Here is a 25,597-nt window from a genome sequence, read left to right on the forward strand (position 1 = left end):
CCCAGGGTGCTGGCTGGAGCTGCTGGGTGGTGGGTGGTGGTGCCTCCAGGGAGGGAGGAGGAACCCTGAGAGACAGGAACACCCTGAGGCAAGCCCGGTGGGGACCTCACAGTGGGGAGGTGGGAGCTGGCTGCCACTTGGGGGGTCATGTCACCCAACGGGCTGAGGTGATCCAGAGGAGCATGTGGGTGGAGGAGGGCCCCCAGCTGAGGGAGAATGGGGAGAGCATGGCAGGTGGGGAAGTGAGCCGTGATGAAGGGCCTGTTCTGCCCAGTGGGACCCACCTTTGGGCCTCATGTGGGGCGCTTGCTGGGAAGATGGCCAGGAGGTCCAGACTGTTGGGCCTCTCCAGCAAGGAGTGAGTGGCCATGATTTCGAGGTCAGGAAAGCCACGTGCAGGGGAGACTAGGAGGGCACTCTGAGGGTGGCCAGCGGTGAGGGTCGGGAATGTTTGTGGGGGCTGGGCCTGCCAGGCGCGCCTGGATCTAGCTTGCTGGCCTGGCAGTCTGGCTGGGGTCAGCGGGGTCAGGCGATCTGAGAGCTGGAGGCTGGAGGGGTGAGGGCTGCGTTCATGGGAGCAAGTGCCGGTGGCCAGGCCCTGCGCATTGATTAGCCGAGGCTCCGCCCCGGCGGGAAAGCCCCGCCCCGCACCTCCCGGCTCCTCCCCCAGGCTGCGGCTCTGGCCTGGGCAGTGCAGTGCGGGGCTGGACTCTGCGTGGCGGCGGCCGCGCCGCCCTCAGCCCCAGCGGAGACATGGACCCCTCGCGAGCCATCCAGCAAGAGATCAGCTCCCTCAAAGGTGCGGGCCAAGGCGGGGGGCCGAGACAGGGCATGGGGTTTGTGGACCAAGCTGTGACCTCTGCCTGGATGCAGTCCCCACAGAGCAGCGGTCGGAGTCTGCAGCTCTGGGGGCAGCTTTGGGAGTGGGGAGCTGGAGCCCCAGGAGGCCCGGCCCATGACCCACCGGGCCTGCAGCTGGTGCGAGGTCCTCCCGAGGCTGGCTGGGAGGGCTCCAGCCACAGCCCCGTAGCCCCACGGCCCCGCAGCCCCGCAGCCCTGCAGTGTGTCGGGGGGCGGGGCGGCTGCGGCGGCGGCGGGGGCGGGGCGGAGGCGGGAGCTGGCTTCTGCTGGCGGTCGGGTCGGCACTTTCTCCTCCAGCACTCTGTCGTGTCCCCGCCCAGCTCGTCGGCCTGCCCCCAGCGTCCGAGGGGACCCGGCCGGGCCTAGGGGATCACTGGGGGGAGGCGCCAGGCGGGCTGGCCCCGGGCAAGTGCACACTGCGGTTCTTTGTTCTGGGATGGGGGGTGCTGGGGGCTGCCAAAGGGCGCCGACTGGTTGCCCTGGAGACCCGGAGGGGCCTGGAGTGGGGTGGAGGGGGCCGCCCTGTCTGCCCGCCTGGGCCCTCCCTTTGCTGAATCAGCGGCTGCGGTTCCCGCAGTGTGGGGGATGGGCAGAAAGGGCCGTTCTCCCAGCCCTGGGACCTCGGGGGCGCGGGGGGTGCGCTGGGACTAGGGCCGAGGGGGGTGCGCTGGGACTAGGGCCGAGGGAGGTGTGCCGCAGCCGGCCGCGCGGGCCAGGCCGGGAACATCCTGCCCTAGGTCCCTCTGTGCTCCTCCCCTCAGCCCGCGAGGCCGGGCTGGTGGGCGGGAGGGGGACGCCCCTTCGCGCCCCGCCCCCTTTCTTGAGCAAGGGTGGGGGTGACGGGGCTGAGGCCAGAGCTGGGCTGTGTGGGAGGAGAGACCTTGGTTTGGGGACCTTGGGTGCGGCTGGATGCTTTGGGGTTGGTTTGGTGGGGTACTTGGGGGTTGAGGGGGTTAGATCGGAGAATCAAACTAAGAAAATGTGCGTTGGGTGTCGGGGTCGCTGGGAGGGAGAGGAAGTCAGCGTGGGGCTATGGGGTGGGCAGGGGGAGCACCGGTGGCCTCAGGGAGGGCTGAGGGACAGGCCAGGAATGGCTTTCCTCCAGCGCAGGGCCAGGCCGGGCCGCTAGCCTGAGTGCTGGCCTGCACCCACAGCTCGTGTCGGTTCCGCAAAGTCCTGGTGGCCCTCGGGGCGCGCGGGCGCCGCTCGGCAGAGAGGGCACGGCCGCTGCCCACCCCGCGTCCTCCCAGCCGGCGCCCAGCCCTCCCTGAGCCGGAATCCGGCCGCGCTCGGCCCCTGCCCGCCGGCGGAGGGAGAGCCGCAGAGAGCCGGCGGGAAGGGCTGTGGGCACAGTTGGCTGTGCCTGCAGTTTCCTCTGCCACAACTCCGGGCGCGTGTGCGTGTGTGTGTTGGGAGCGGTTCTGCAGTGCTATGGCAACGGCCTCAGAACCCCGCCCCCACCCGCCGCCTGTTTGCCGCCTGCTCGCCGGAGCCTCCCACCTCAGGATCCCCCCACCTCCGTCCGATTTCTAATCAGTTCCCGGGTTGGCCTTGCTTGGTGGGAATGGGTGTGTCTGCTTGGTGGAGCGGGCAGCCCCAGGTGGGAGAGTTGGGGTATCGGGTGGGATGGGGAGGCGCGGCGTGTCTGCGGTTGGAGGCTCAGCAGCGAGGCCTGGGGGGGACTGCTGGGTGTGGCCAGGCCAGGATCCAGGGTCCTCACGTGAAGCATACGGTCCCCTCCCAGCTGCTGGCCCCCCATCACTGGGGCGCCCAGACCCTCGTGTAGCTGGGCTCCCATGCATCTGTCCAGCTGGCTCACAGGAGGCTCTGGGGGGTGAGAGGGGCTTGGAGCCGGCGGACTTGGTGACTTTGATTCCCTGTAGCAGCTGAGAGCTTCTGGCCTCTGACAGCTGGCCTGGGGCAGTGGGGGGGTGGAGGCCCCACTCTGAACACCCCCCCCCCCCGCCCCCTTCCCCCCTCCCGCCCCATTCCCTGCTCCGACTCCTCTGGACTCGGAGCTGACTCCATGCTCCTGGCCCACCCTTGATCTGGCCCGGCATGGCAAGTGTTAAAAAGGGCCGCCAGTGTCTGGGTCTGACATTTGACGGTAGGGGCTCTGTCCCTTAGCCTGCCTGATGGACGGCAGCCAGTGGTGCCTGCAGCCTGCCTGTCAGTGTGCTGTAGCAGCTGCCCCTGCTGTGCCCCTAGACCCCTAACCCCAAGACCCCAGTTCTCCTCCTCCCTTCTCAGACCCTGGACCCCTCAGCACCTCCTCTCTGCCCCCCAAGACTTCAGCCCTCCTCCCTTAGACCTGGAGCGCCCCCTGCCGGGACGGGCAGCACCCTGTTCAGATCCTTGTGACTCCTGAGGCCCTGAGACCACACCGCGGCCTGAGGACCCTCCTGCCCTCTCTCCTTCCGCTTCCCTCTGCCACCCTTTGGACTCTGGGTCCGTGGCTGCTCCCGCCGGCCCGCCCTCCCCCGAGTCTTAGAACCTTGAAGGAAGTGTTTAGAAACTGATGTAATTACTGACGTGGAGCCGTGGGCCGGCTCTGCGGGAGGGGGCCTGCTTCGGGGGTGGCCCCTCTGCAAGGTTCCCCCCCACCCTGTGAGGGCCCCTGTTGGTCGAGGGTGGGAGGGGCCGCCCTTGCTGCTGAGTCAGAGGGGGCCGGCCTGGGCGTCCTGAAGGGCGGGCGGGCGGGAGGCTCGCGCAGGCGGTGGGCAGGCCGCAGTGCCGGCAGGAATCGCACGGAGCCAGGGAGCCTGGCGCCGCGAGCTGCTAGCCGGGAGCCCGCGCCCTCGAACTGAGCGCTCCGCCGCAGCCTGCCTGCCCCGGGGCCCATCTCCTCGCTGTGTTCAGGGCGTCTCCTGGCCTCTTCTCTGGGCCCCGCCCGTGCCCTCGGCTCACCGACACCCGCAGCCATGGTGGCCGGCATGTTCATGCCGCTGGACCAGCTGCGGGCCATTTATGAGGTGCTTTTCCGAGAGGGCGTGATGGTGGCCAAGAAGGACCGGCGGCCCCGCAGCCTGCACCCTCACGTGCCCGGCGTCACCAACTTGCAGGTCATGCGGGCCATGGCCTCCCTGCGGGCGCGGGGCCTGGTGCGGGAGACCTTCGCCTGGCGCCACTTTTACTGGTACCTGACCAACGAGGGCATTGCCCACCTGCGCCAGTACCTGCACCTGCCCCCGGAGATCGTGCCTGCCTCTCTGCAGCGTGTGCGCCGCCCCGTGGCCATGGTGATGCCCGCTCGCCGCACCCCCCATGTGCAGGCCGTACAGGGTCCCCTGGGCTGCCCATCCAAGCGGGGGCCGCTGCCCACCGAGGACACTGCCCGAGAGGAGCGGTGGGTCTACCGCCGGAAGGAGCCTGAGGAGGGGGCACTGGAGCCCCCTGTGGTGCCTGCCACCACCCCAGGGACCCTGGCGAGGCAGGGGCTGGAGCCTGCCTTACCCACAGGTAGCTGCACCCTGGCCCCAGCTGGAGGGCGGGGGTGTGGGGGCCTGGGCCTGGTGGGTGGGGGTGCGGGGCCTGGGCCTGGTGGACGGGGTGGGCAGCAGGTGTGCAAAAGCTCTGCTCCTGCCAGCAGGTGGCGCTCTCTCCGCCTAGGCACTCTTGCCAGTGGATCCAGGGCTCCTCCTCCTGGCTTGAGGATCTTGGGGTGGGTAGGCCAAGGAGGAGCCCATGGGTTACTGCCACCCATAGCCAGGCACACCCTGGGGCTGGGGGTGGGGCTCACGGTTCTCGGACTGGCAGGACCAGCTGTCGGCACAGCCCTGGCTGGCATCCTGGGCCCTCTCGCCAGCATCACCCTCGTCTTGTGCCCTGCCTGCCCCCTCCCTGCCCCAGGGATTTGTCTGCTCCAGGCTCTCTCTGCAGGGGGTGGGGGCGTGCAGAGGGGGTGCTGGGATGGGACAGGGTACAGCCGCTCTCCAAGTGGGAATGACTGTCTGGTCTTTCTGAGCCGTGGGTTTGTCCAGCGGGGGTGACATCCGCCCCCCGGTTGTGTGGCACAGATGTGATATGGTGGCTGGGTGCTTGGTCAGCCTGGGGTGGGTGACAGCCTAGCAGGCAGCCCTGGGCCGGGACAGGAAGAGCAGACTCGTGGCCGTGGCAGTGCAAGACTCTGCCTGGGGTCTAGGCGGATCCATCCTGGGGAGACCTGGGTCCCAGGGGCTGGCACCTCGCACTGTGCCCCGCACTGTGGCAGCCCCCTGTCCCTAAGGACCTGTGCTGCACCACCCAGGTGGGCAGAGGGTCGCGGGCAGCTCAGGCTCACACCTGTGCTTCTGAGCTCACCGGCCTCCGTGTTGAGTGAGGGTAGCGGATCCCCAGCATAGGGTGGACTCCATGTCTCTCCAGCTGGGGAGGAATGTGGTCTCTGGGGGTGGGTGGGGGCCTGGGGTGAGGCTAGCACGGTGGGCAGGAGTTTTGCCAGGTGGATGAGTGGGGGGTCAGGGGACCCAGGCGCAGGCCCGGATTGGGCCTGGACCCACTAACTAGGGCCCAGGCGTGGGAGCCCATCTCGGGGAGTTTGGGAGGTTGTGGGTGGCGGGGCTCACCACGTGGCCTCTCCCGCGCCTGTCAGTAAGGTGACCGTGTCCCCCACCAGAGACAGTAGTACTGGGCTGGGCGGTGGTCAGCTCTGACAGCACCTGATGGACGGTCTCCGCGCGGCCTCCTCCCTGACCGTTGCCTTGATGGGGCCTCTGCCCCATTCTGGTTGGCAGAGCAGACCCTCCCCCTTCCTGGGTCGTGGGTGTGGGGAGCATGGACCCCTTCCTTTTATCTCCTTCCTTCCTTGTCTGTGGCCTGGCTGGGCTGGTGCTGGGCTGAGCGGCTGGGCGAGCAGTTGGCTGTGGGCCAGGAGGGGGGACTGGGTGTGGCTCAGCGAGCAGGGGGGGGGCGCCCCCAGCCCTGAGGGGTGACTCAGTCTTCCCTTCCCGGCCGCAGCCGCTGCCGCCGGTGGCAGCTCAGAGTTTCCAACAGGAAATGAGTTCCAGCTCCAGGCTGAGTCAGGGCCGGAGGGCGTGGGCTCCCCCTTCCCCGAGGTCCTGCAGGCTGAGCGGGATCTGAGCACCACCCTGGGCACAAGAGGACGCCCAGGGCACCTCGGATGCTGGGTGGGGCACAGGGCTTTGGCCAGGTCTGCAGGGGTCCTGGTGGCTTGGCTAGGAAGCTTCTGATGACATTGGGAACTGTCGACTTCTCAGAGTTTTAAACATTATCAAGTGGGGCTTCCCTGGCGGTCCAGTGGCTGTGACTCTGCGCTCCCAAGGCAGAGGCTGCATTCAGTCCCTAGTCAGGAAACTAGGTCTGACAGGCCCCAGTGGAAACCTGGCACAGCCAAATTAAATGAAGAAATAAATACTTTAAAAGTTATCCAGCGATGTGCCACACAGACCCCTCACTTGCTCACAGCATCGCCCCTCTGGTCCATCTGCAGAAGGGAAGGTCAGCACGTGGGCCCAGCCCGCCACACTCGTCACAGCGGCCTTGCTCAGGTGGACCGCCTCTGCCCGGCCAGCCCTCGCCAGGGAGCTGCGGACCCCTTCCCCCGTGCCCTGGTGGTCTGCTCATCCGTGTGGGAAGGTGTCCACTTGCTTGTTCCGCCACTTACCAGTCAGTTCCAGGCTGAGTCCCTGGCTGGAGGCCCCCAGCATGTGGGATGGATGGGCTGGGTGAAGAGCGAGTGGTCTGGGAGGGCCCCTGTGAGAGACGCCCTGAGCTGAGCCCTGACCGAGGAGGACAGCGCTCAGAGAGCTGCCAGGAGGTCCGACAGGGGTCCTCTGGGGTTACTGGAGAGATGGACCCGGGGGAGTGGGTTTCATACATGAATTTCATTTCTCAATGAGCCTGGCTCAAAATTCAGAAAGAACTAGAACTTCAGTAGAAAAGAAGTGCTGTCCGAACACGCTCACCCCTGTGCTCCAGCAGCCTCTATGCTGTGGGTGCAGGTGCCCTGCAAGGCTGGCTGCTCCTGGCCATGCCGTGCACCTGACTGTCCCACGGGCTTGTCCGCAGGCGCAGAGCCCTGCCGCTCCCTTTCACGGCACGTGGCGCCCCTGCCAGCCCTCCATTAGTCTCCAGTTTTGTGTCTGGTTATCTGCGGGGAGACGCGTAGAACTCTGGCGGGTTTTCTAAGCAGGTTACCGTACGATTAGGTTTGTCTTTTACCGGGTCTCGCGGTGGCTGGGCAGTCCAGCAGCACGGAAAAAGTGCAGAGGTTGGTACTCAGCTAAGATATGTCCCTTTGTCAAGGCTGAAGGCCTGGAGGCTGAGGCAGAGGAGGGGTCTAGGAGGGGCTGGGGTGGTGCAGGCTGCTGGGGCCGGTGCTGGGTGGGGAGGCTGCCGGGTGGGGAGGCTGCCGGGTGGGTGGGCTGGGCCGACAGGCAGAGGAGGGCCCTCCAGTCACACCTGAGGGCTCAGGGATTGCAGGCGGGCTGGTCCGACCCGTCGGTCCACTGGGCTTCACTCTGCCCGGCTCTCTGACTAAGGGGTGGCCATGAGGAGGAGCCAGGCTCCCAGAACTGGGTGGGGAGGCCAGGGCTTTGGCGAGCCCTCCCTTTGCTTCCCACCCTTTCCCTCCTTCCTGCCTTCCCTTCCTCTCCTCTCTGCTGCTCCAGAGCAGCCAGGCTCATGGTCGGCAGCTATGGACAGGTACAGCATGGAGGAGCTGATTCAGCTGGGCCAAGGTAGGGTAGGGTTGGGCCAGGGTGCAGGTCTTCAGGAGGGGTCCAGGCCTCCAGCTGGGGCTCTGCTCTCCCCACCAGCCTGTGGCCGGGGCCCTGCAGGGGCAGGACTGTGGATTCCAGATGAGCATGGCTCTGTCTAGAGATGCCGCCTATGGTGTGTCTGGGGCGGGATGGACGTGTCTCGGGGTGCCAGGCCTTGCCCCAGACTTCCATGACTCCAGGAGCTGGTTCCCCCTGGTGTTGGAGCACGGAGTCCTCTGAGGAGGAGCCCAGCCCTGGCCTTCACAGCTGGCCCCTGCAGGCCGGTTTCCTTCAGAATTGAGTTTCTGAAGCTTGGGGTTGATGGGCAGGAGGCTTGGGTGGGCCTGGCCCTCCACCCCCTCCCCGTTGCCCCTGGCCTCCCCACGTGGGCCGGGGCATCCCTTCCCTGGCAGCCAGAGGCCAAGTGTGGTTTGCTGTGCTCTGCTGCCGGCTGCCCACATGTTCCAGGCAGTCGACCAGGGCTGAGGTCGCGGCCTCGCGTGGCTGGGGTGTTCCTCGCTGGTTCTGTGCCTCAGTTTCCTCAACTGTGTGGTGCGGTGACGCGTGGGGCTTACTCCTTGGAGTTCTCAGAGGGTCAGACTAGAATGGCCCCTGCGGGCTTCCTTCATGGGGTTCTCAGAGGGTCAGACTTGACAGGGAGGAGGGGGCGGGACCTCGACCTCCACCTGCTGTTTCCTGAGCACACCTTGGCCCTGGGATGTCTGAGACCCCGGGCTTCCAGGGTCTGTGTGGGCCTGGGGCCGGCACCTGAGCGTCCTGGGTTGCTGGGGAGGCCCGGCCCGATCTGGCCTGAGACCTGACCTTGGGAGGCCGTCCTGCCCGTCCGTCTGGGCCAGGTGTTGTTTGGTGACCTGCCAGGGGAGGGGGTGGTGGTGCTTGCCAGGGTGGCCTTTCCCAGTGCTCCCCCACTGCTGTCCATGCCCGAGGGGTGGGCAGGGCGGGAGCTGCACGCCTTTCAACAAGGACAGGAGCCCCCAGGCTCAAGGGCCACCCTGCTCCCAGGTGGGCCCCGACACCCAAGGCTTCCCCTGTTGGACTCACCGTGGGAGCTGGCCTGGCGCTGGTGCCCTGGCTCCGCACGTCATGTTCTAAGTCAGGACAGATGACGGGCCTGGCCTGCCCTCCTGGGATATTTATATCCGCGGGCCCCCTGCCCACCCCCCTCCCCCACGGACACAGCTCTGCTGACAGCAGCAGCGCCGTGCCCTCCTCCACGCACCTCTGCGTTCGCTGCCGCCTCCGAGGGGCCTGTGACCCTCCCGACACCCAAACCTACTCGCTGTCGGACCCGTGGGCCCCGCGCTGTCCCCAATGAAGATCGTGCCGGGTAGGTGGGGCTGCCTCTGAGAGCCCAGCGGGCGCTGCGGGGCCCACCCCCTCCCTGTCTGCTGTCTGCGGCGGGGCGGGGGGCGTCGGGTCGCCCTGTCTTTGACAACGGTTGAGTCCGCTGCGAGCCTGGAGGCCAGCAAGGACCGGGGCGCTGGCAGCTGTCCCCAGGGGCACCCTTGGAGGCAGAATGGGGTGCTGGGCGCCACGGTCACCCCCTGTGGGGGCGGGGGAGGCCCGTGTGAGGCCGCGAGGGCCCGGGCTGGGCTAGGGGATGGGGGGGCTGCGCTCAGCCAGGCGTCCCCGCAGGCCCCTCCTCCTGGCGGGTGTGGCCGCGGGTGAGCAGGGGTTAAGGCTCCGCTAACCTTGAGCGTGCGAGCGGCGCAGGGCCCGCGGAGCGGCGCCGCCGTGGGAGGTGGGGCGGGTGGGGAGCGCGAGTGGCCAGAGCGGGAGGGAGGCGCGGGCGGGAGCGCAGTTGGTGCGGCGGCGGCGGCCGACAGTGGTCGGGCGGTCCCGCAGGGGGCGGTCCCCGGTCCCGGGCACCCCTAGCCGTCCTCCACTTCCTCGGGGAAGGAAGGGGGGCTGCCCGGCTTGGAGTAGCCCTTCCGAAGGGCGGCTGCGCCTGCCGAGCACGCAGGCCGGCGCCTCCAGAGCCATGGAGCCCTCGGGCAGCCTGTTTCCTTCCCTCGTGGTCGTGGGCCACGTCGTCACCCTGGCCGCCGTGTGGCACTGGCGCCGGGGGCGCCCGCGGGTGCAGGATGAGCAAGGTAAGGCCGATGGTGGCCACCCCCGGGGCTGCTGTTTCTTGCCGCCAGCCGGCCAGGGGGCTGAGGGCGGGGCGCTCGAGGGGCCGCCTCTCTCCCGCCCCTGAATTTCCCTATGCCCGCCCCTTCCTGTCCTGGAGGCTCGCGCGGGCACTTGGCCAGACAAGGTGTGGACCCCAGGCTCCGCACCCTGCGCTAAAGACCCCGCCTGCTTGTCTGGGCAGGGCCTGGACTTTGCCTTCATCAGCCTGGAGCCTGCTGCTGGGCAGGGCATAAAGGGAGGGCTGGGGGAGGTCTAGGCAGCTGGGGAGGGGGCGGCAAGGGGCAGGGGCTTTCCTAGGCCCCTCCCTAGCAGCCCGTATGGAGCGAGCACAGGTGACTCTCAACACAGAAACCGCAGCTGGCAGGTGCAGGCGTCCCGGGGACTGAGGTGGGGCCGCCGCAGGAGGTGGGGCTGCGGGAGCTGGACAGGTGCCTGGGCGCCCTTGACCAGGGCCCAGTAACGCCTCGGGACCTGCGGCCGGACTTACGCTGCCCTCCCCCGGCTCCAGGTCACCCGCTCGAGGCTATAGCCCTCGGCAGTGGCGCCTGGCCCAGGAGTGGGTGGAGCCTGCCTCCACTCCAGTGAATGAGCAGGGGACTGGGGTTCTGGCCAGAGGGACGGCCCCACTGGGGACCTGCAGGACGGCCCGGGCGATAGCCTGAGGCGGGGAGGCTTGCCCTGGGTGAGGGTGGCCAGGGCCACCCCGGTGGGCCTACTCTGCGGGAGCCTGGCCGAGGTCTGAGTCCGGATGGGGCTCCTAGGCGTGGCTTTGGGGGCTGGGGAGGGCCTGGTGACTCAGCTGCGGGGTTCAACAAAACGGTTCAATAAAATGCTCAGGTCAGCGCTCCCCGCCTCGGTTTGGCCCTCCCTCCCTCAGCTTTTGTCTCCTGTGCCCACGTGGGCACGGGGTACCCCTTCGGCCGCTCCCTGGTCCTGCTGTCCTCGGCGCCCCTTTTCGATGCTTCTGCTCAGTTCTCAGCCCCCTGCTCCGCACACCCGGCCTTTCCCGCGAATCCTGCGGGAGCCGGAGCTCGTCCCGGGAACGCCAGGCTCGGGCAGTTCCCAGCCTCTGTCCTGGGGCCGCAGCCTCCCCCGCTACCCCCAGGACCAGCCTGGTCCTCTCCCTCCAAGCGGGGGCGCGGCTTCCAGGTCCCCGTGGGGCGGGGCGGCCGCCGGGGGCAGGTTCTCAGCGTCCGGCCCGGCGGGGGAGGGTGTGGCGTGCGGAGCCGGCGGCCTCGCGCGTGGGCCGGGGAGCCGACGCACCGTCCTGTTTGCTGTCCGCAGGGCGCCCGGGCTCATGGCTGCGCCCGGCACACGGGGGGCGGGCGTCGCTTTCGCCGCGCAGAAGGAGGTGGTGCTGGAACGGCCGTGCTGGCTGGATGGGGGCTGCGAGCAGGCGCGCAGGGGCTACCTCTACGGGCAGCTGTGCTGCGTAGGTGGGTGCGGCTGGAGGGGCGGTGGTGCCGGAGGGCGCACCCGTCTCCGAGAGCGCCCGGGAAGGCCGCGGGGGCCGGGGGGCGGTGCCTGGCCCAGGCGCAGCCCCGCCCCCAGGCTCGGTGCGGAAACACCTGGGGAGGAAGGCGGGGTGGAGTCCCCTCTGCCCCCGAGATCCCTCCGGAGAAGGGGGTGGGGAGTGGGGCGGGCCGGCAGGCCGGGGTTGCGGGTTCCGGGCTCCAGGCTGTCGGCAGTCTGCCCTCGGGAGGTGTAGGGTGGGAGGGGCCGGGGCGGAGTTGCCGTCTCTGCGCCGCCCTGTGTTCTCGGCTTCTGCTCCCTTCGTGTCTGCAGGCTTCTTATCCTGGGAGCGGCCCCACTAGCCGTAGATTCTTGCCTTAGTTTCCAAATCTGTGAAAGGGGGCAAAGGTACCTTTCAGAGGGCCACGAGCAACTCTGCGGGACACTGGCCTCGTGGACAGGGCAGGAGCAGCAGTGCTGGGGAGGGCCAGCCGAGACGTGCAGCAACCTGGCCTATGGGCGCGGGCCGCGGGGTTGGGCCGCCGGGGAAGGGTGGGTGGTCTCTTGACGAGGGCCTGAATAGGATGCCGGATAGGATGGATGGGGAAGGGCGCATCCTACAGCCAGGGGTGAGGGACTGGCCTGCAGGGCCGCAGGGAGCGCCTGAGAGGACACTCTGAGATCCTGGGGGGGGGGGGGGAGTGGGGAGTCTGGAGGCAGCAGGGTGTGCTGGGGAGAGGGAGCCGGGCTTGGGAGGTGGAGGTGGAACCCTGTCCTGGACAGCAATCCAATATCCTTGGAGCCTCTGAGTGGCAGAGGAGACGCTGGAGAGGGGCTGGGGCGGGGGACTCCCCCCGCTTGCCTGGCAGTGGGTGTGAGCCATCCTTGGTGACCCTACACTGGGGTGCTGGCCAGTGTGGGTCTGATGTGGGATCCTGGAGCACCTCTGGGAGGTGAAGGGCTTGTGTGGGGGGCCTCTCCGGGCCTTGCGTAGAAGGGGGGGGTTTGTCCAGAGTGGGGGCGAGGTGACCTGCGGCAGGGACCCTGAGGTAGGGATGAGGATAGTCAGCTCCACCTGGTCTGGGGCCCCCTACCCACTAGGGTGTGAGCGACCCCCCCACCCTGTGGCCACAGAAGGGCAGCGGCTGGGTGGGGTGAGCCTTTCCTGGAAACGAGGCCCGAGGCACCATGGGGGTGGGGCTCCCAGCTGGATCGCATCAAGCCAAGTCTCCGACTGGAAAATTCTGTGGTCAGGGCGGTGCATTCTTTCCTGCAGCGGCTGGGCAGCTGGGCAGTCCCTGCGCAGCCAGGGCCGCAGTGTGCGAGACGAGAGGGAGCCGGGCCGCACCCCTGAGCCCTTTGTCCCACCACCTTTACAACCTGAGTGGCTGATATCTGTGTGCTCCGCCCCCCTGCAAACAGCCCCCCACCCAGGCTGCCCCCAATGCCCTAGGTGTGGCTTCCTTGCCCATGAATCACCCCTCCCCTGACTCACTGGCTGGGCCCCCTTAGGGTGCTCCCCTCTGACCTGGGTCCCCCCCCCCCACTCGAGGCAGAGTTCCGCAGCTCAGGGCTGGGCGGTCCTGCCTGGTGAGTCAGCGCTCAGCTATGCGCCCCCTCCTGCCCCGAGGAGCACTGCCTTCGGATGGGGGCACTGCTCCAGGACAGGCTTGGTGGGCCGCTTGAAAGGGGCCCAGCCCTCACTGGAGCCTGGTGGCCCTGGAGCCGGGGTATAGATGGGATCCTAGCAGGGTGTAGGGTGTAGGGCATGTAGGTCTCTGAGGGGTGATTTAGGAGGGCTTCCAGGGAAGGCAGCCGGCCCCCCCAAGCCAGGTGTCACTCCCCTTGGGGGTCCCTCCTTAGAACCCGTCCGCCGGGCAGTTTGGGCAGGCATGGGGCGGCCCTGGGTCAAGTCTGAGCTGGTGTCCCCCCCAAGATGCGTGACCTTGGGCTCCCTGGCCCAGTGGCACTCAGGCACCCCTCCCTGAGGGGGCCCCCTTTGGAGTGGCCCTGGGCACGGTGTGCAGTTCCCTGTGACCTGACACTTGTCTGTATGCCGCGACATGCAGGTCCCCTGGCACCCGGGTTCCTTCAGGGGCTGCTGCGGGCAGGGTGGGTGAGGAAACCCCTGGGTTTCCTGTTTCTGCCCGGCTGTAGGTGTGGCTGTGGGGGAGGGGCTGCCTTCCTGCTTCCCGCTGGGACACTCCTTCTCTGGGGGTGTGCAGGCTGGGGTGGGGCTTCGGGGGCGGGGACAGCGGCTAGGGAGTTCCGCGGGCAGGGAGTGGCCCGCACTGGGCTCCAGCGGAGCTGAGCGACCAGAGCCCACCGAGCGAGCGTGCTGTGCCTGTGCTGAGCACCTCTGCCGTGGTGTGCCCCGCGGCCGTGAGCGCAGCACCTGGGGTGGGCCAGAGCGCCGAAGGGGCAGGGTCGCACCATGTCTCAGCAGCGGCTACGGGTGCCCGAGCCCGAGGGCCTGGGTCACAAGAGGACCAGCTCGGAGGACAACCTCTACCTGGCTGTGCTCAGGGCCTCAGAGGGCAAGAAAGGTAGCGGGACTCCACACCGCCAGGCGGGGCAGGCGCAGGACAGGAAGGGCCCAGTTCCTGCCTCAGGAAGCCTGGCATTGGGTGGGGTGGGGCCCAGACTGTGTGGCTCTGAATTTAGGGGACAGACTCTGAGACCAGCATTGGCCCAGGTGCAGAATTGCTGCGGGGCCAGCCAACCATGCCCAACACAGAGAGGCTGGTGGGGGTGTCTGGGCCTTGGGTGGTGGGGGTGGAGGGCTCTCCATGCCCCGGGAAAGACCCGCCATCCTGTGGGGGGACAGAGCTTCCCCTCACCCAGCCCTGCCTAGTCTGGGTCCAGGCCTCCTTGGGCCCCCGGAGGCGGCCTGTGTGGGGGTGCGGCAGGCCAGGACTTGTGTGCTGTGCCTCCAGGAGTGGCTGCCAGCTCCAGACCCTCGCATCTTGGGAGACCTAGCAGTGGGCACCCGCGGGCCTGGCCCCCAGCTTCTGTCCAGGACTGTCTGGGGCCTTGTTGGGTGGGGGGCAGTGTGAGTCTGAGGCCCTCTTCAGTGGCACCAGCCACTGTGTCTGCATGGCGGTCTCCTCCTGGGGGCTTGCGGGGCTTCTCCCAGGCCCAGGTAACCTGGCCTTGTCTCTCCCAGATGAGCGGGACCGTGTGCAGAAGAAAACCTTCACCAAGTGGGTCAACAAGCACCTAATCAAGGTTAGTGGTGTGTGCACACACGGTTGTGAGCGTGTGTGCGGGAGTGCCTGCGTGTGTGTGTGTGTGTGTGTGTGTGCAGGGTCGCGGGGGTGGAGGAGGATGCCCTGGCCGTCCAGCCCAAACAAGGGCTGGAGCCCCCTCTGCGTCCACGCGCGCGGGCCCCCCTTTCTCCCCCGGGGGCCCACCTCCCACCTCTGAACCTGTCCTTTCTGTCTGCTTCCTCCCCTGGCTCGCTCATCTCCTGTCTCTTTCCTCCTCTTCCTCCTCCTCCTGGTCTCTCCTGGTCTCTCTAGCACTGGAGGGCAGAGGTAGGTGCCTCCTTAGGGGTGGGCGTCTTCTGTGGGCCCCTGCTTTGAGCCTTCTGGACCAGCCCCACGCTCTGTCCGTGCAGGCTCAGAGGCACATCAGTGACCTATATGAAGACCTCCGTGATGGCCACAACCTCATCTCCCTTTTGGAGGTGCTCTCCGGGGACAGCCTGGTACGTGTGTCTGCCCGCCCCTCTACGACCCTGCCTGCCTTCCCTCCTGGGGTCTCACTGGTGACCCCCCCCCAACTCTGTGTCCGGCCTGGCCTCAGCACCCCCCGTGCCTCCTGGTCAGTGTCCATCCTGGCCTGGGAGCCGCCTGACCCCTGTGCCTGGGCACACGGCCCCGCTGCCCACCATGCTCAAGCCTTGACACTGTAACCTCATGCTCTGCTCTGCTTTGGTTTCTCTGCTGCTTGGACTCTGAACTTTGACCTCTGCCCTTTACCCTTTGCCCTGCTCTGGCCGGGCAGCCAAGAGAGCGGGACGTAATCAGGAGCTCGCGCCTGGTGAGTGGATGTGCCCGCTGGCCACGGCAGCACGTGGGCTCCAGGAGCCCGGCTCACCTGGCCGATGGTGCTGGGGTGGGCAGATGGCCCTGCTTCGAGCTGTGCAGCAGCCCACCTGCCACACTGTCCGGGGCCGGAGACCCATAGGGGCTGCCACCGCTGGGCAGAAGGACCCCTCCCCCAAACCACTACCCTCTGCCGGTGGCTTCCTGGCTATTGTGTCCTCCCCGCCCCCTCCTTCCTTCCCGCAGCCTGGCCTTGGACTTCCCAAACCCTTGCTGGGCCAGTGTCCCCCCTCCCAGTTGGGGTGGGTGACCCGGGATAAGGGTCATGGATGCCTCGGGGGCTCAGGGGTGCTGACCGGCGTACCCTACCTCCCAGCTGTGGTGGGTGACCTGGGGTGAGGGTCGTGGATGCCGCGGGGGCTCAGGGGTGCTGACTGGCTGACCGGCGTGCTCCCCTTGCAGCCGCGGGAGAAGGGGAGGATGCGCTTCCACAAGCTGCAGAACGTGCAGATCGCCCTGGACTACCTCCGTCACCGCCAGGTGAGGCACCCGCCTGGCCGCAGGCCCCGGCCCCTTCTCCGGCTGGCTCGTGGGTGTGACCGAGGCCCGCTTGCTCACAGGTGAAGTTGGTGAACATCCGGAACGATGACATTGCCGACGGCAACCCCAAGCTGACCCTCGGCCTGATCTGGACTATCATACTGCACTTCCAGGTAGTGCGGCCACCCACCTGCCCTCTGCCGCCTGCAGAGTCTGCAGGGCGGGGCTGGCCCTTGGAGCCTCCTGTCAGCCTGCGCTGCAGCCCTGCGCTGCCTCCACGGCCTGGAGGCCCGGGCCTCTCCCAGGCCTGCCTGTCCCTCGCCCTCTGGCCCTGGCTCTCCCTACAGAAGCACGCGTTCTCTGCTGTGTGGCCTCCCGCCACGGGGAAGGTTCTGGAGAGGCACCCGTTGCTCGGGCTGACTCACCCACTGCCTGCCCAGCCGCACAGGAAGCCGCAAATCTGAAAGCTGGGCAGGCAGAGCCTGGCTGGCACGGCAGCTGAGTCATACAGGCGGGCAGACCAACAGTCAGATAACTGGGAACAGACAAGCTGGCAGACTTGGGCCCAAAGGACTGGATTGAGTGCAGCGCCAGGCCCAGGCTGCAGCCATACCTGCCCAGTCCCAGGACCCAACCCTGGCCTGCAGCCAGAGAGGCCCTGACCACTCCCACCCCGCCACACACACACACACCTCATGACAGCCTTCTCTAGGCCTGGGGCTTCTGGGCGAGCCCCTTGCATGCGCCCTCCACCAACTCTGATCCTGCCTTGTGGGGTGCAAGATGTAGCTGGGCTGAGGGAGCGCAGGGCACCCACATTGTGGCAGCTGCTGCCTGGGGTGGCGTGGGCTTATGATGCTGAGGGGTGGTGGGTCCCAGTGGCTCCTTGATGTGGGCAGGACACACTTGGCCTCTGCTGGCCAGTGGCTCATGTACGCTGACGGGGCTGTGCCTGAGCCCCACCTCCTGCCCACTGTGCGGGCAGATCTCAGACATCCAGGTGAGCGGGCAGTCGGAGGACATGACGGCCAAGGAGAAGCTGCTGCTGTGGTCCCAGCGCATGGTGGAGGGCTACCAGGGCCTGCGCTGCGACAACTTCACCTCCAGCTGGCGCGACGGCCGCCTCTTCAACGCCATCATCCATCGGCACAAGTAGGCCGCCAGGCGGGGCGGGGCAGGGCGGGGCAGGGCAGTATGTGCGGCGGGCGGGGGTGCCAGAGTCCCTCGGCCGGGCGACTGCAGACATGCTGGGGCGAAGGGGACGGCGAGAAGGCGTGTGCTGTGCACGGGGAGCCGCTGCCTGGGGAGATGGGCTCTGCTGCCAGCTGCTTCCCCAGGCGGCCCAGCCTGGCCCACACCCTTCCTGCCGCCTCCCGGCCCTTCCCAGTTTCTTCGAGGCCAGAGGACCTCAGGGCTGCTGGTTTTCACAGCCATGAGCACTGGCCCCACACTGATGCCACAGAAGAGGCCTGAATGGGGTCAGTTCTTGGGGGAACCTCAGCCTCCACCCAGGACCCCAGGGCCTGGTGGACAGGGTAACTGCAGGGAGCCCCACCCTGGGCCCCAGCACCAGGCAGGCCCCAGGAGATCCTGGGGGCAGGGCCTGCACACGGGCCGCCTGTGTGGGAGGGACTCAGTGCCGTGTGGGGGTTGCTTCTCAGGGTGAGTGTGGGCTGGGGGCTCTGTGTCCCAGGGATCTATAGAGGGTCTCTGCATGCTGACCTTCCCAGAGGGTCTCACTGCTCCCATGTCCCTGCCTGCCTGCCCCACCTGCCCCTTTGCCCCCAGGCCCATGCTCATCGACATGAACAAGGTGTATCGTCAGACCAACCTGGAGAACCTGGACCAGGCTTTCTCTGTAGCAGAGCGGGACCTGGGGGTTACACGTCTCCTGGACCCCGAGGGTATGTGCCACTGTCCCCCCTCCCTCCCTGCTCCCCACCACCGGCGCCCCTCTGACCCCCCTCCCTCGCAGACGTGGATGTCCCTCAGCCCGACGAGAAGTCCATCATCACCTACGTCTCGTCCCTGTACGACGCTATGCCCCGTGTGCCGGACGTGCAGGATGGGGTGAAGGCTAACGTGAGTTCCAGCCAGCAGGGCCGGGGGGGCGGGGGATGAGTGGCCCTGGCAGCCCCTCATGCCTGTCCCCCTCCCACCAGGAGCTGCAGCTGCGCTGGCAGGAGTACCGGGAGTTAGTGCTGCTGCTGCTGCAGTGGATCCGGGCACACACGGCCGCCTTCGAGGAACGCCGCTTCCCCTCCAGCTTTGAGGAGATTGAGGTGGGTTTTCCTGCTCCTCGGGGTCCTGTGTCCACTGTGGGCACCCAGGTTTGGCTACTGAACCCCCCTCGTCCCCAGATCCTGTGGTGCCAGTTCTTGAAGTTTAAGGAGACGGAGCTTCCGGCCAAGGAGGCGGACAAGAACCGGTCAAAGGGCATCTACCAGTCTTTGGAGGTGAGGGGGACCTGGAGATGAGGGAAGCCGCCCAGGACCCTGGGGCCTGGGGGCCCATCCAGCAGGCTTGGCCTGCCTCCTCACTAAGCTGGGGCCAGAGCTGCTTAGGGCGGGTGGGCCCAGGGCCTAGGTGGCTTGGCACCCCCATGCTTGCTGGCCTTGGCCTGAGCTTGGCCCTGCCCACAGGGAGCGGTGCAAGCAGGCCAGCTCAAGGTGCCCCCTGGCTACCACCCACTGGACGTGGAGAAGGAGTGGGGCAAGCTGCACGTGGCCATCCTGGAGCGGGAGAAGCAGCTCCGAAGCGAGTTTGAGAGGTGGGTGGGGGTGGGGGGGGGGGGGGGGGGGGGCGGCGGGTAGAAGCCACCCGAGGGTGAGTCACTGCCTGGGGAGGAAACCCCCACCCCCGGGCTGGGAAACCCACACTGAGGCCAGCTCAGCTGTGGGCCGCAGGCCGGCAGGGAGGCCCAGAGCAGGAGGGAGCTGTGCTCCTAGGCGGGAAGCCTGGCGGGCCGTCGCCACTCACAGAGGGGGGGCCGTGTTTGCTCTCGACCGCAGACTGGAGCGTCTTCAGCGCATCGTGAGCAAGCTGCAGATGGAGGCTGGGCTGTGTGAGGAGCAGCTGAACCAGGCCGACGCCCTGCTGCAGTCGGTGAGGGCTGGGCCTGGGCAGAGGGGCTGGACGGAGGGAGGAGCCCCAAGCCCGCCACGCCCTGCAGCTGCTGCTCCTGCCTCCTGGCATGGGGCCATCTCTGACCGCTAGATTGGGCAGAGCCGGCTCCTGGGCACCAGGCCCGCCCTGAGCTGCCTGCTGGCTGGATGTGGCAGAAGGGGACCCAGACTGCGGGCCCTGGGCTGGGACTCTCAGGGAGGACTTTCCTGGGGTGGGTGATGGGTGACAAGGCTGAGAAACACTTGGCTCTGGGACCCAGTAGAGGCCTTTGCACTTGATCCCGGTCCCCACAGAGAACTGGGCCTGGGGGTTTGGCCAGAAGCCTTAGTGACACGTACAGTGCTGGCTGGGGAGGAAAGGGAAAGGACGGGCTGGGCCTGGAGGCGGGGGCTCAGGGTGGCCAGACTCTGAGTGAGGGCGATTGCCTCGTAGGATGTCCGGCTGCTGGCTGCAGGCAAGGCACCGCAGCGGGCGGGTGAGGTGGAGCGGGACCTGGACAAGGCCGATGGCATGATCCGGTTGCTGTTCAACGATGTGCAGGCCCTCAAGGATGGGCGGCACCCTCAGGGCGAGCAGATGTACCGCAGGTGGGACGCGCCCCTCCAGTGCCTGCGGTAGGCAGCCCTGTTCTGCGACCCCCCTGACCCCTGCCCTGCCTGCAGGGTGTACCGCCTGCACGAGCGTCTGGTGGCCATCCGCACCGAGTACAACCTGCGTCTGCGGGGCACGCCACGGCACCCTGAGCTCGAGGACTCTACCCTGCGCTACCTGCAGGACCTGCTGGCCTGGGTGGAGGAGAACCAGCGCCGGGTGGACAGTGCTGAATGGGGTGTGGACCTGCCCAGTGTGGAGGCACAGCTGGGCAGCCACCGTGGCCTGCACCAGTCCGTCGAGGAGTTCCGGGCCAAGATTGAGCGGGCCCGCACGGACGAGGTGAGCAGGCAGCGGGTGTGAGGGTGGTGGACGGAGGGAGTGGGCAGGTCCTGGCCGCCGCAGGCCTCACCCTGCTGGTCTCCCTCAGGGCCAGCTGTCCCCTGCCACCCGGGGTGCCTACCGGGACTGCCTGGGTCGGCTGGACCTGCAGTACGCCAAGCTGCTGGTGAGTGGGGGCCAGGCGGGAAGCGAGTGTGGGGAAGGGTCCCTGGAGGAGGCGGCAGCTGACACAGCCCCCGCCCGCCTGCCTGCAGAACTCCTCCAAGGCCCGCCTCCGATCCCTGGAGAGCTTGCATGGCTTCGTGGCGGCCGCCACCAAGGAGCTCATGTGGCTGAGTGAGAAGGAGGAGGAGGAGGTGGGCTTCGACTGGAGTGAGCGCAACAGCAACATGGCTGCCAAGAAGGAGGCCTACTCGGTGAGGCAGGGCCCCTTGGTGGGTGGCCAGGACCCCTCGGTGAGGTGGGGGTCCTCCGTGGGTGGCCTGCCCAGGCCCCGGGAGCACTCGGTGGGAGCCAGGGTTCCCAGTGCTGTCTTGGCACTGCCCCTGAGGCCCCTGTCCCTGTCAGGCCCTGATGCGTGAGCTGGAGCTGAAAGAAAAGAAAATCAAAGAGATCCAGAGCACTGGGGACCGCCTGCTCCGGGAAGACCACCCTGCCCGGCCCACAGTGGAGGTGGGAGGGGCCTGCATGGACCTCTCCAGGCGCCCCTGGGGGGAGGGGCAGGGCTGGGGACCCACCTGGTCATCGCTGGTGGGGGCGGGGCTGGAGGGCCCCTGGTTGGGGCGGGGGGCTGGGGCACCCCGGCCCAGGAGGCGGGCGGGGCCTGACGGGCCGTGTGCTGTGTGGCAGTCCTTCCAGGCAGCCCTGCAGACCCAGTGGAGCTGGATGCTGCAGCTGTGCTGTTGCATCGAGGCTCACCTGAAGGAGAACACCGCCTATTTCCAGGTGAGGCCTGGGCCCAGCCCACTGCAGTGGCCTTGAGGGGGTCCCTCTACCGGGCTGTAGTTGTGCACTGGGTCCGTGCACTGTCTGTCTCACTGACCTTAGTCAGCGCTGTCCCCAGGCATTGCCTGGGCCCTCGGCCTATACTGGGGCAGCCGGGGCTGGGGCTCTGACCCTCTGCTGCCGCCCCAGTTCTTCTCAGACGTGCGGGAGGCCGAGGAGCAGCTGCGGAAGCTGCAGGAGACGCTGCACAGGAAGTACACCTGCGACCGCTCCATCACCGTCACACGGCTGGAGGACCTGCTACAGGATGCCCAGGTGAGCCGCTTGGCCGGCCCAGCGCTGCGCAGCGGGTGAGGGGCAGGCGCGGAGGCCCGGGGCGTGGCCGCTGGGGCTGGAGGGCAGCCACAGCTGAGGGCAGTCCAGGGCTGGGGATAGCACTCGGGGTGCAGGCCTGCTGTCCGGGCTGATGCTCGGGGAAGGTCCCTCTGGAGGCAGAGGGTGGCGACTGGAGGCACCAGCAGAGGTCAGGGGAGGTCGGATGGGGGGAGGTCAGCATAGCGGGATGGGTGTGGGTGGATGAGAGCTTAGTGGCAGGGGCCTGGCGTGAGGGTAGGTGGCTGCTCAGAGCTGGTACAAGAGCTGACCTTGGGGCTGCAGGAGCGAGTAGGGGCCTGAGTTAGCTGCTGCGCTGTTAGTCCCCCACTGTAGGAGGCCCACCGGCATCCCGAGCCAGACAGTCTGGGGCAGGTGGGGCTGAGGTGGACACAGAGGCGGCTGAGCATGGCACTCAGGCCGGGCGAGACAGAGGAGGGGGGCTGGGGGCCCTGCTGGCTAGGGGTCCTGCATTGGGACAGGCGCAGGCAGCTTCCACTGGACTCTGACCCATAGCCTAGGGTGGTCCTTGGTCCCTCAGAGGGGCTGAACAAGAGGAGGTGTGCACCCTTCCACAAGCACCAGGGAGGGCAGAGGGGAGAGGGAGAGGATGATATGGCACCCTCCCCGAATGATGCAGCTGTGCTGGGGGTGGGGAGGGGTACTCGGTCCTGCCCAGGGAGGAGGGCATCAGTGGAAGCCCAGGGGTCTGTCCTGGCCAGTGCCCAGCCCTGCCACATTCCAGGGACTGTGGGAAGGAACCCCTGGTCTCAGGACATTGTGGGGCAATGGGGGGGCGTGTATGCATTTCCTGGGGCAGGCACGGGGGTCCTCACAGAGGGTCTCGGACCCCCTCTACCCCCGCCCCGCTCCCGCAGGATGAGAAGGACCAGCTGAATGAGTACAGGGGGCACCTCTCAGGCCTGGCCAAGCGGGCCAAGGCTATTGTACAGCTCACGCCCCGCAACCCCACCCAGCCCACACGGGGCCGCGTGCCGCTGCTGGCTGTTTGCGACTACAAGCAGGTGGAGGTGAGGGCCTGGCCTGGTGGGCGGGGCCATGGAGGGGGCTGGGCGTGGCCGCACAGTGACGGCTCTGGCTGCTGCAGGCGACGGTGCACAAGGGCGATGAGTGCCAGATGCTGGGCCCTGCACAGCCGTTCCACTGGAAGGTGCTCAGCAGCTCCGGCAGTGAGGCTGCCGTGCCCTCCGTGTGCTTCCTTGTGCCCCCGCCAAACCAGGAGGCCCTGGAGGCTGTGGCCAGGTACGTGGTCCTGGGTGGGGCGGCCGGCTGGGTGGTAGGACAGCTGACTGGACACCTCTGACTGTGCCCTGCCTGCCAGGCTGGAGGCCCAGCACCAGGCCTTGGTCACATTGTGGCATCAGCTGCACACGGACATGAAGAGCCTTCTGGCATGGCAGAGCCTCAGCCGTGATGTGCAGCTCATCCGTTCCTGGTCCCTGGTCACGGTACGGCGGCCCTGCTGGGTGCTCAAGGCTGGTGGGGTGTGGGGCCTCTCTGCATCTATGCTCACCCCCTGGTCCCTGGTTGTGGTACGGTGGCCCCGCTAAGCACTCTGGGAAGGTGGGGTGTGGGTCTCCCCACAGCCACGCTCACCCCCGCCCGACCACCCAGTTCCGCACGCTGAAGCCCGAGGAGCAGCGCCAGGCCCTCCGCAGCCTGGAGCTGCACTACCAGGCCTTCCTGCGGGACAGCCAGGACGCCGGCGGCTTCGGGCCTGAGGACCGGCTGCAGGCCGAGCGCGAGTATGGCTCCTGCAGCCGCCACTACCAGCAGCTGCTGCAGAGCCTGGAGCAGGGTAGGTGTGGGCAGCCTGGGGTGGTGGGAGGCTCGTGGGGGGCCGCCTGTGGTTGGGCAGTGTGCGAGCGGGATGTGTTCCCCAGGTGAGCAGGAGGAGTCGCGCTGTCAGCGCTGCATCTCAGAGCTCAAAGACATCCGGCTACAGCTGGAGGCTTGCGAGACGCGCACGGTGCACCGCCTGCGGCTGCCACTAGACAAGGAGCCAGCACGGGAGTGCGCCCAGCGTATCGCCGAGCAGCAGGCAAGCCCCAGCCCCTCCGCCCCACTGCACTGTGCCCGCCCCCGGCTCCCAGTGGTGCTGCCTGTCGGGCTCCTGGGCTCAGCTTGCCCCTTGCTCTGTCTCCTCAGAAAGCACAGGCGGAGGTGGAGGGGCTGGGCAAGGGGGTCGCCCGGCTCTCTGCCGAGGCCGAGAAGGTCCTGGCCCTGCCCGAGCCGTCCCCTGCGGCCCCCACTCTGCGCTCAGAGCTGGAGCTGACCCTGGGCAAGTTGGAGCAGGTCCGCAGCCTGTCCGCCATTTACCTGGAGAAGTGAGTGCGCTGTTCAGCAGCCGGGGTCTGAGACCGACGGGTCTTCAGCAGAGCGGGAGGGTGTGGACAGGCTGATGGGCTGGGTGATAAGGCCGTGATGAGGATCCGCTGAGGGATAGCAGGCGCGGATCTGGCCGGGGTGTCGCGGGGTGGCCGCAGGGGTTCCGTCCTGGCGTGCCTGCGGCTGGCTTCCCGAGGACGGTCCGAGGGATGAGAGCAGTTGTGGGAGGAAGACTGGCACCCCCGCCCACAGGACACCGGGAGGTTGGGGGGGGTCACTAAGATGTGGAAGGCAGGTGTGCAGAGGCAAGGGGCAGGCACATGGGGAGCCTAAGAGGGTGAGGAGTGCTGGGGAGGGGGGCATGTCCAGCGAGGATCAGAACCCGGCTTGGGGGGCACTGACAACCTCAGGGGAGGAGCTTCTTGGTGGAAGGTGGGGTCAGGTGGGCCGTGGGTGACACAGCAGAGACCCAGGGTGCTGAGAGGTCCCCCTCCCCCTCCCCCTCAGGCCCTTTCCCTGTCCCCCCCCATGCCTCCAGGGAATATGGAGTCCTCCCCAGGACCCCTCCTCCCCACCCTCACTCCCAAACACAGACACCTTTTCCCCCTGCTGTTCATTTCAGCATACACATTCATGTGGCTTGTAGATTGTTTTCAGAAGCTTCATGGGAACCCCCCACGCTCAGTCCCCCATGAGCCTCCCTCCAGGACCTGGCCTTGGTCCTCAGCCTCTCACTCAGCCTGTCTTCATGAGGCCCTGCTTTCCCCTAGGCTCAAGACTATCAGCCTGGTGATCCGCAGCACGCAGGGGGCCGAGGAGGCACTCAGGGCCCACGAGGAGCAGCTCAAGGAGGCCCAGGCTGTGCCCGCTGCCCTCCCAGAGCTTGAGGCCACCAAGGCTGCGATGAAGGTACTGCCGCCAGCCCACGCCCCACCGCCAGGGCCTGATGGCGTCAGGGGTGGCAGCCAGGGCCTCAGGCTGAAACAGCGCCTCTGCTCTGGTCCAACAGAAGCTACGGGCCCAGGCAGAGGCACAGCAGCCTGTGTTTGATGCCCTGCGGGATGAGCTGCGGGGGGCGCAGGAAGTGGGCGAGCGGCTGCAACAGCGGCACGGCGAGCGGGACGTGGAGGTGGAGCGCTGGCGTGAGCGGGTCACCCAACTGCTGGAGCGCTGGCAGGCCGTGCTGGCCCAGACCGACGTGCGGCAGCGTGAGCTCGAGCAGCTGGGCCGCCAGCTGCGTTACTACCGGGAGAGCGCAGACCCGCTGGGCGCCTGGCTGCAGGACGCCAGGCGGCGGCAGGAGCAGATCCAGGCCGTGCCGCTGGCCGATAGCCAGGCCGTGCGTGAGCAGCTGCGGCAGGAGAAGGTGGGTCCGGGCAGGGCGGGCAGGAGGGGTGGGCGTGGGTGTGCCCCGTGATCCCTGACCACCCTGACGCCCCAGGCCCTTCTGGAAGAGATTGAACGCCACGCAGAGAAGGTGGAGGAGTGCCAGAGGTTCGCGAAGCAGTACATCAACGCCATCAAGGTAAGACTTTGTGGCCTTGGGCCCTGGGGGAGACGTGCAGTGGGGGGGTGACCTCTGGGGGTCCCTCAGCTAAGGCCGTGCTGGGCAAAGCCTGTGGGCAGGTTCAGGGGCCGGGTGGAGTGGGCAGAGCTGGCAGCCATTGGTGTGTCTCTGCAGGACTATGAGCTTCAGCTGGTCACGTACAAGGCGCAGCTGGAGCCGGTGGCCTCACCAGCCAAGAAGCCCAAGGTCCAGTCGGGGTCCGAGAGCGTCATCCAGGAGGTGAGGCTGAGGGGCAGTGGGGCTGGTGGGTGGGCAGAGCCAAAGCCACGCAGGGCCTGGTGGGCTCTGGGCAGGGGCAGGGCTGACTGTGGGTGTCCCTCTGCCCCCAGTATGTGGACCTGCGGACTCGCTACAGTGAGTTGAGCACGCTCACCAGCCAGTACATCAGGTTCATCAGTGAGACCCTGCGGCGCATGGAGGAGGAGGAGGTAGGGCTGCCAGGGTGGTGAGGCCGTCCCGCACCCCCCCAGATGTGGTCCCTGGGACGCGTCCAAGTGCTCCTGGCACAGCACGGCCCACCCCCCGTGGCCTGG

General features: G+C 67.7%; 1 protein-coding gene across 25 annotated transcripts in view; it reads left to right on the plus strand.

Annotated features, from left to right (window-relative positions):
• Positions 1-25,597, plus strand: part of PLEC (plectin) — a 53,959-nt gene that overhangs the window by 16,887 nt on the left and 11,475 nt on the right. For 5 of the 25 annotated variants that reach the window (XM_027973301.3, XM_042253925.1, XM_060419937.1 and 2 more), the window contains 30 exons: positions 14,350-14,411; positions 14,705-14,719; positions 14,803-14,892; positions 15,695-15,772; positions 15,853-15,945; positions 16,758-16,924; positions 17,561-17,676; positions 17,748-17,854; positions 17,935-18,054; positions 18,133-18,228; positions 18,415-18,542; positions 18,784-18,877; positions 19,331-19,485; positions 19,561-19,831; positions 19,920-19,997; positions 20,086-20,247; positions 20,399-20,503; positions 20,681-20,776; positions 20,966-21,091; positions 22,027-22,179; positions 22,257-22,411; positions 22,491-22,617; positions 22,784-22,967; positions 23,053-23,210; positions 23,318-23,496; positions 24,268-24,406; positions 24,507-24,863; positions 24,939-25,022; positions 25,179-25,283; positions 25,394-25,492. In XM_027973301.3, coding sequence (XP_027829102.2) covers positions 14,350-14,411; positions 14,705-14,719; positions 14,803-14,892; positions 15,695-15,772; positions 15,853-15,945; positions 16,758-16,924; positions 17,561-17,676; positions 17,748-17,854; positions 17,935-18,054; positions 18,133-18,228; positions 18,415-18,542; positions 18,784-18,877; positions 19,331-19,485; positions 19,561-19,831; positions 19,920-19,997; positions 20,086-20,247; positions 20,399-20,503; positions 20,681-20,776; positions 20,966-21,091; positions 22,027-22,179; positions 22,257-22,411; positions 22,491-22,617; positions 22,784-22,967; positions 23,053-23,210; positions 23,318-23,496; positions 24,268-24,406; positions 24,507-24,863; positions 24,939-25,022; positions 25,179-25,283; positions 25,394-25,492 — 3,899 coding nt within the window. Of the gene's footprint in view, positions 1-668; positions 800-3,572; positions 4,321-7,485; positions 7,557-8,810; positions 8,926-9,367; positions 9,692-10,570; positions 11,168-11,506; positions 11,592-13,473; positions 13,730-14,349; positions 14,412-14,704; positions 14,720-14,802; positions 14,893-15,694; positions 15,773-15,852; positions 15,946-16,757; positions 16,925-17,560; positions 17,677-17,747; positions 17,855-17,934; positions 18,055-18,132; positions 18,229-18,414; positions 18,543-18,783; positions 18,878-19,330; positions 19,486-19,560; positions 19,832-19,919; positions 19,998-20,085; positions 20,248-20,398; positions 20,504-20,680; positions 20,777-20,965; positions 21,092-22,026; positions 22,180-22,256; positions 22,412-22,490; positions 22,618-22,783; positions 22,968-23,052; positions 23,211-23,317; positions 23,497-24,267; positions 24,407-24,506; positions 24,864-24,938; positions 25,023-25,178; positions 25,284-25,393; positions 25,493-25,597 lie in introns of those variants that run through there. The other 20 variants (XM_042253926.2, XM_060419939.1, XM_027973310.2 and 17 more) reach the window with 18 other exon arrangements.

The sequence above is a fragment of the Ovis aries genome, chromosome 9 (assembly GCF_016772045.2).
Source record: "Ovis aries strain OAR_USU_Benz2616 breed Rambouillet chromosome 9, ARS-UI_Ramb_v3.0, whole genome shotgun sequence".
Lineage (NCBI taxonomy): Eukaryota > Metazoa > Chordata > Mammalia > Artiodactyla > Bovidae > Ovis > Ovis aries.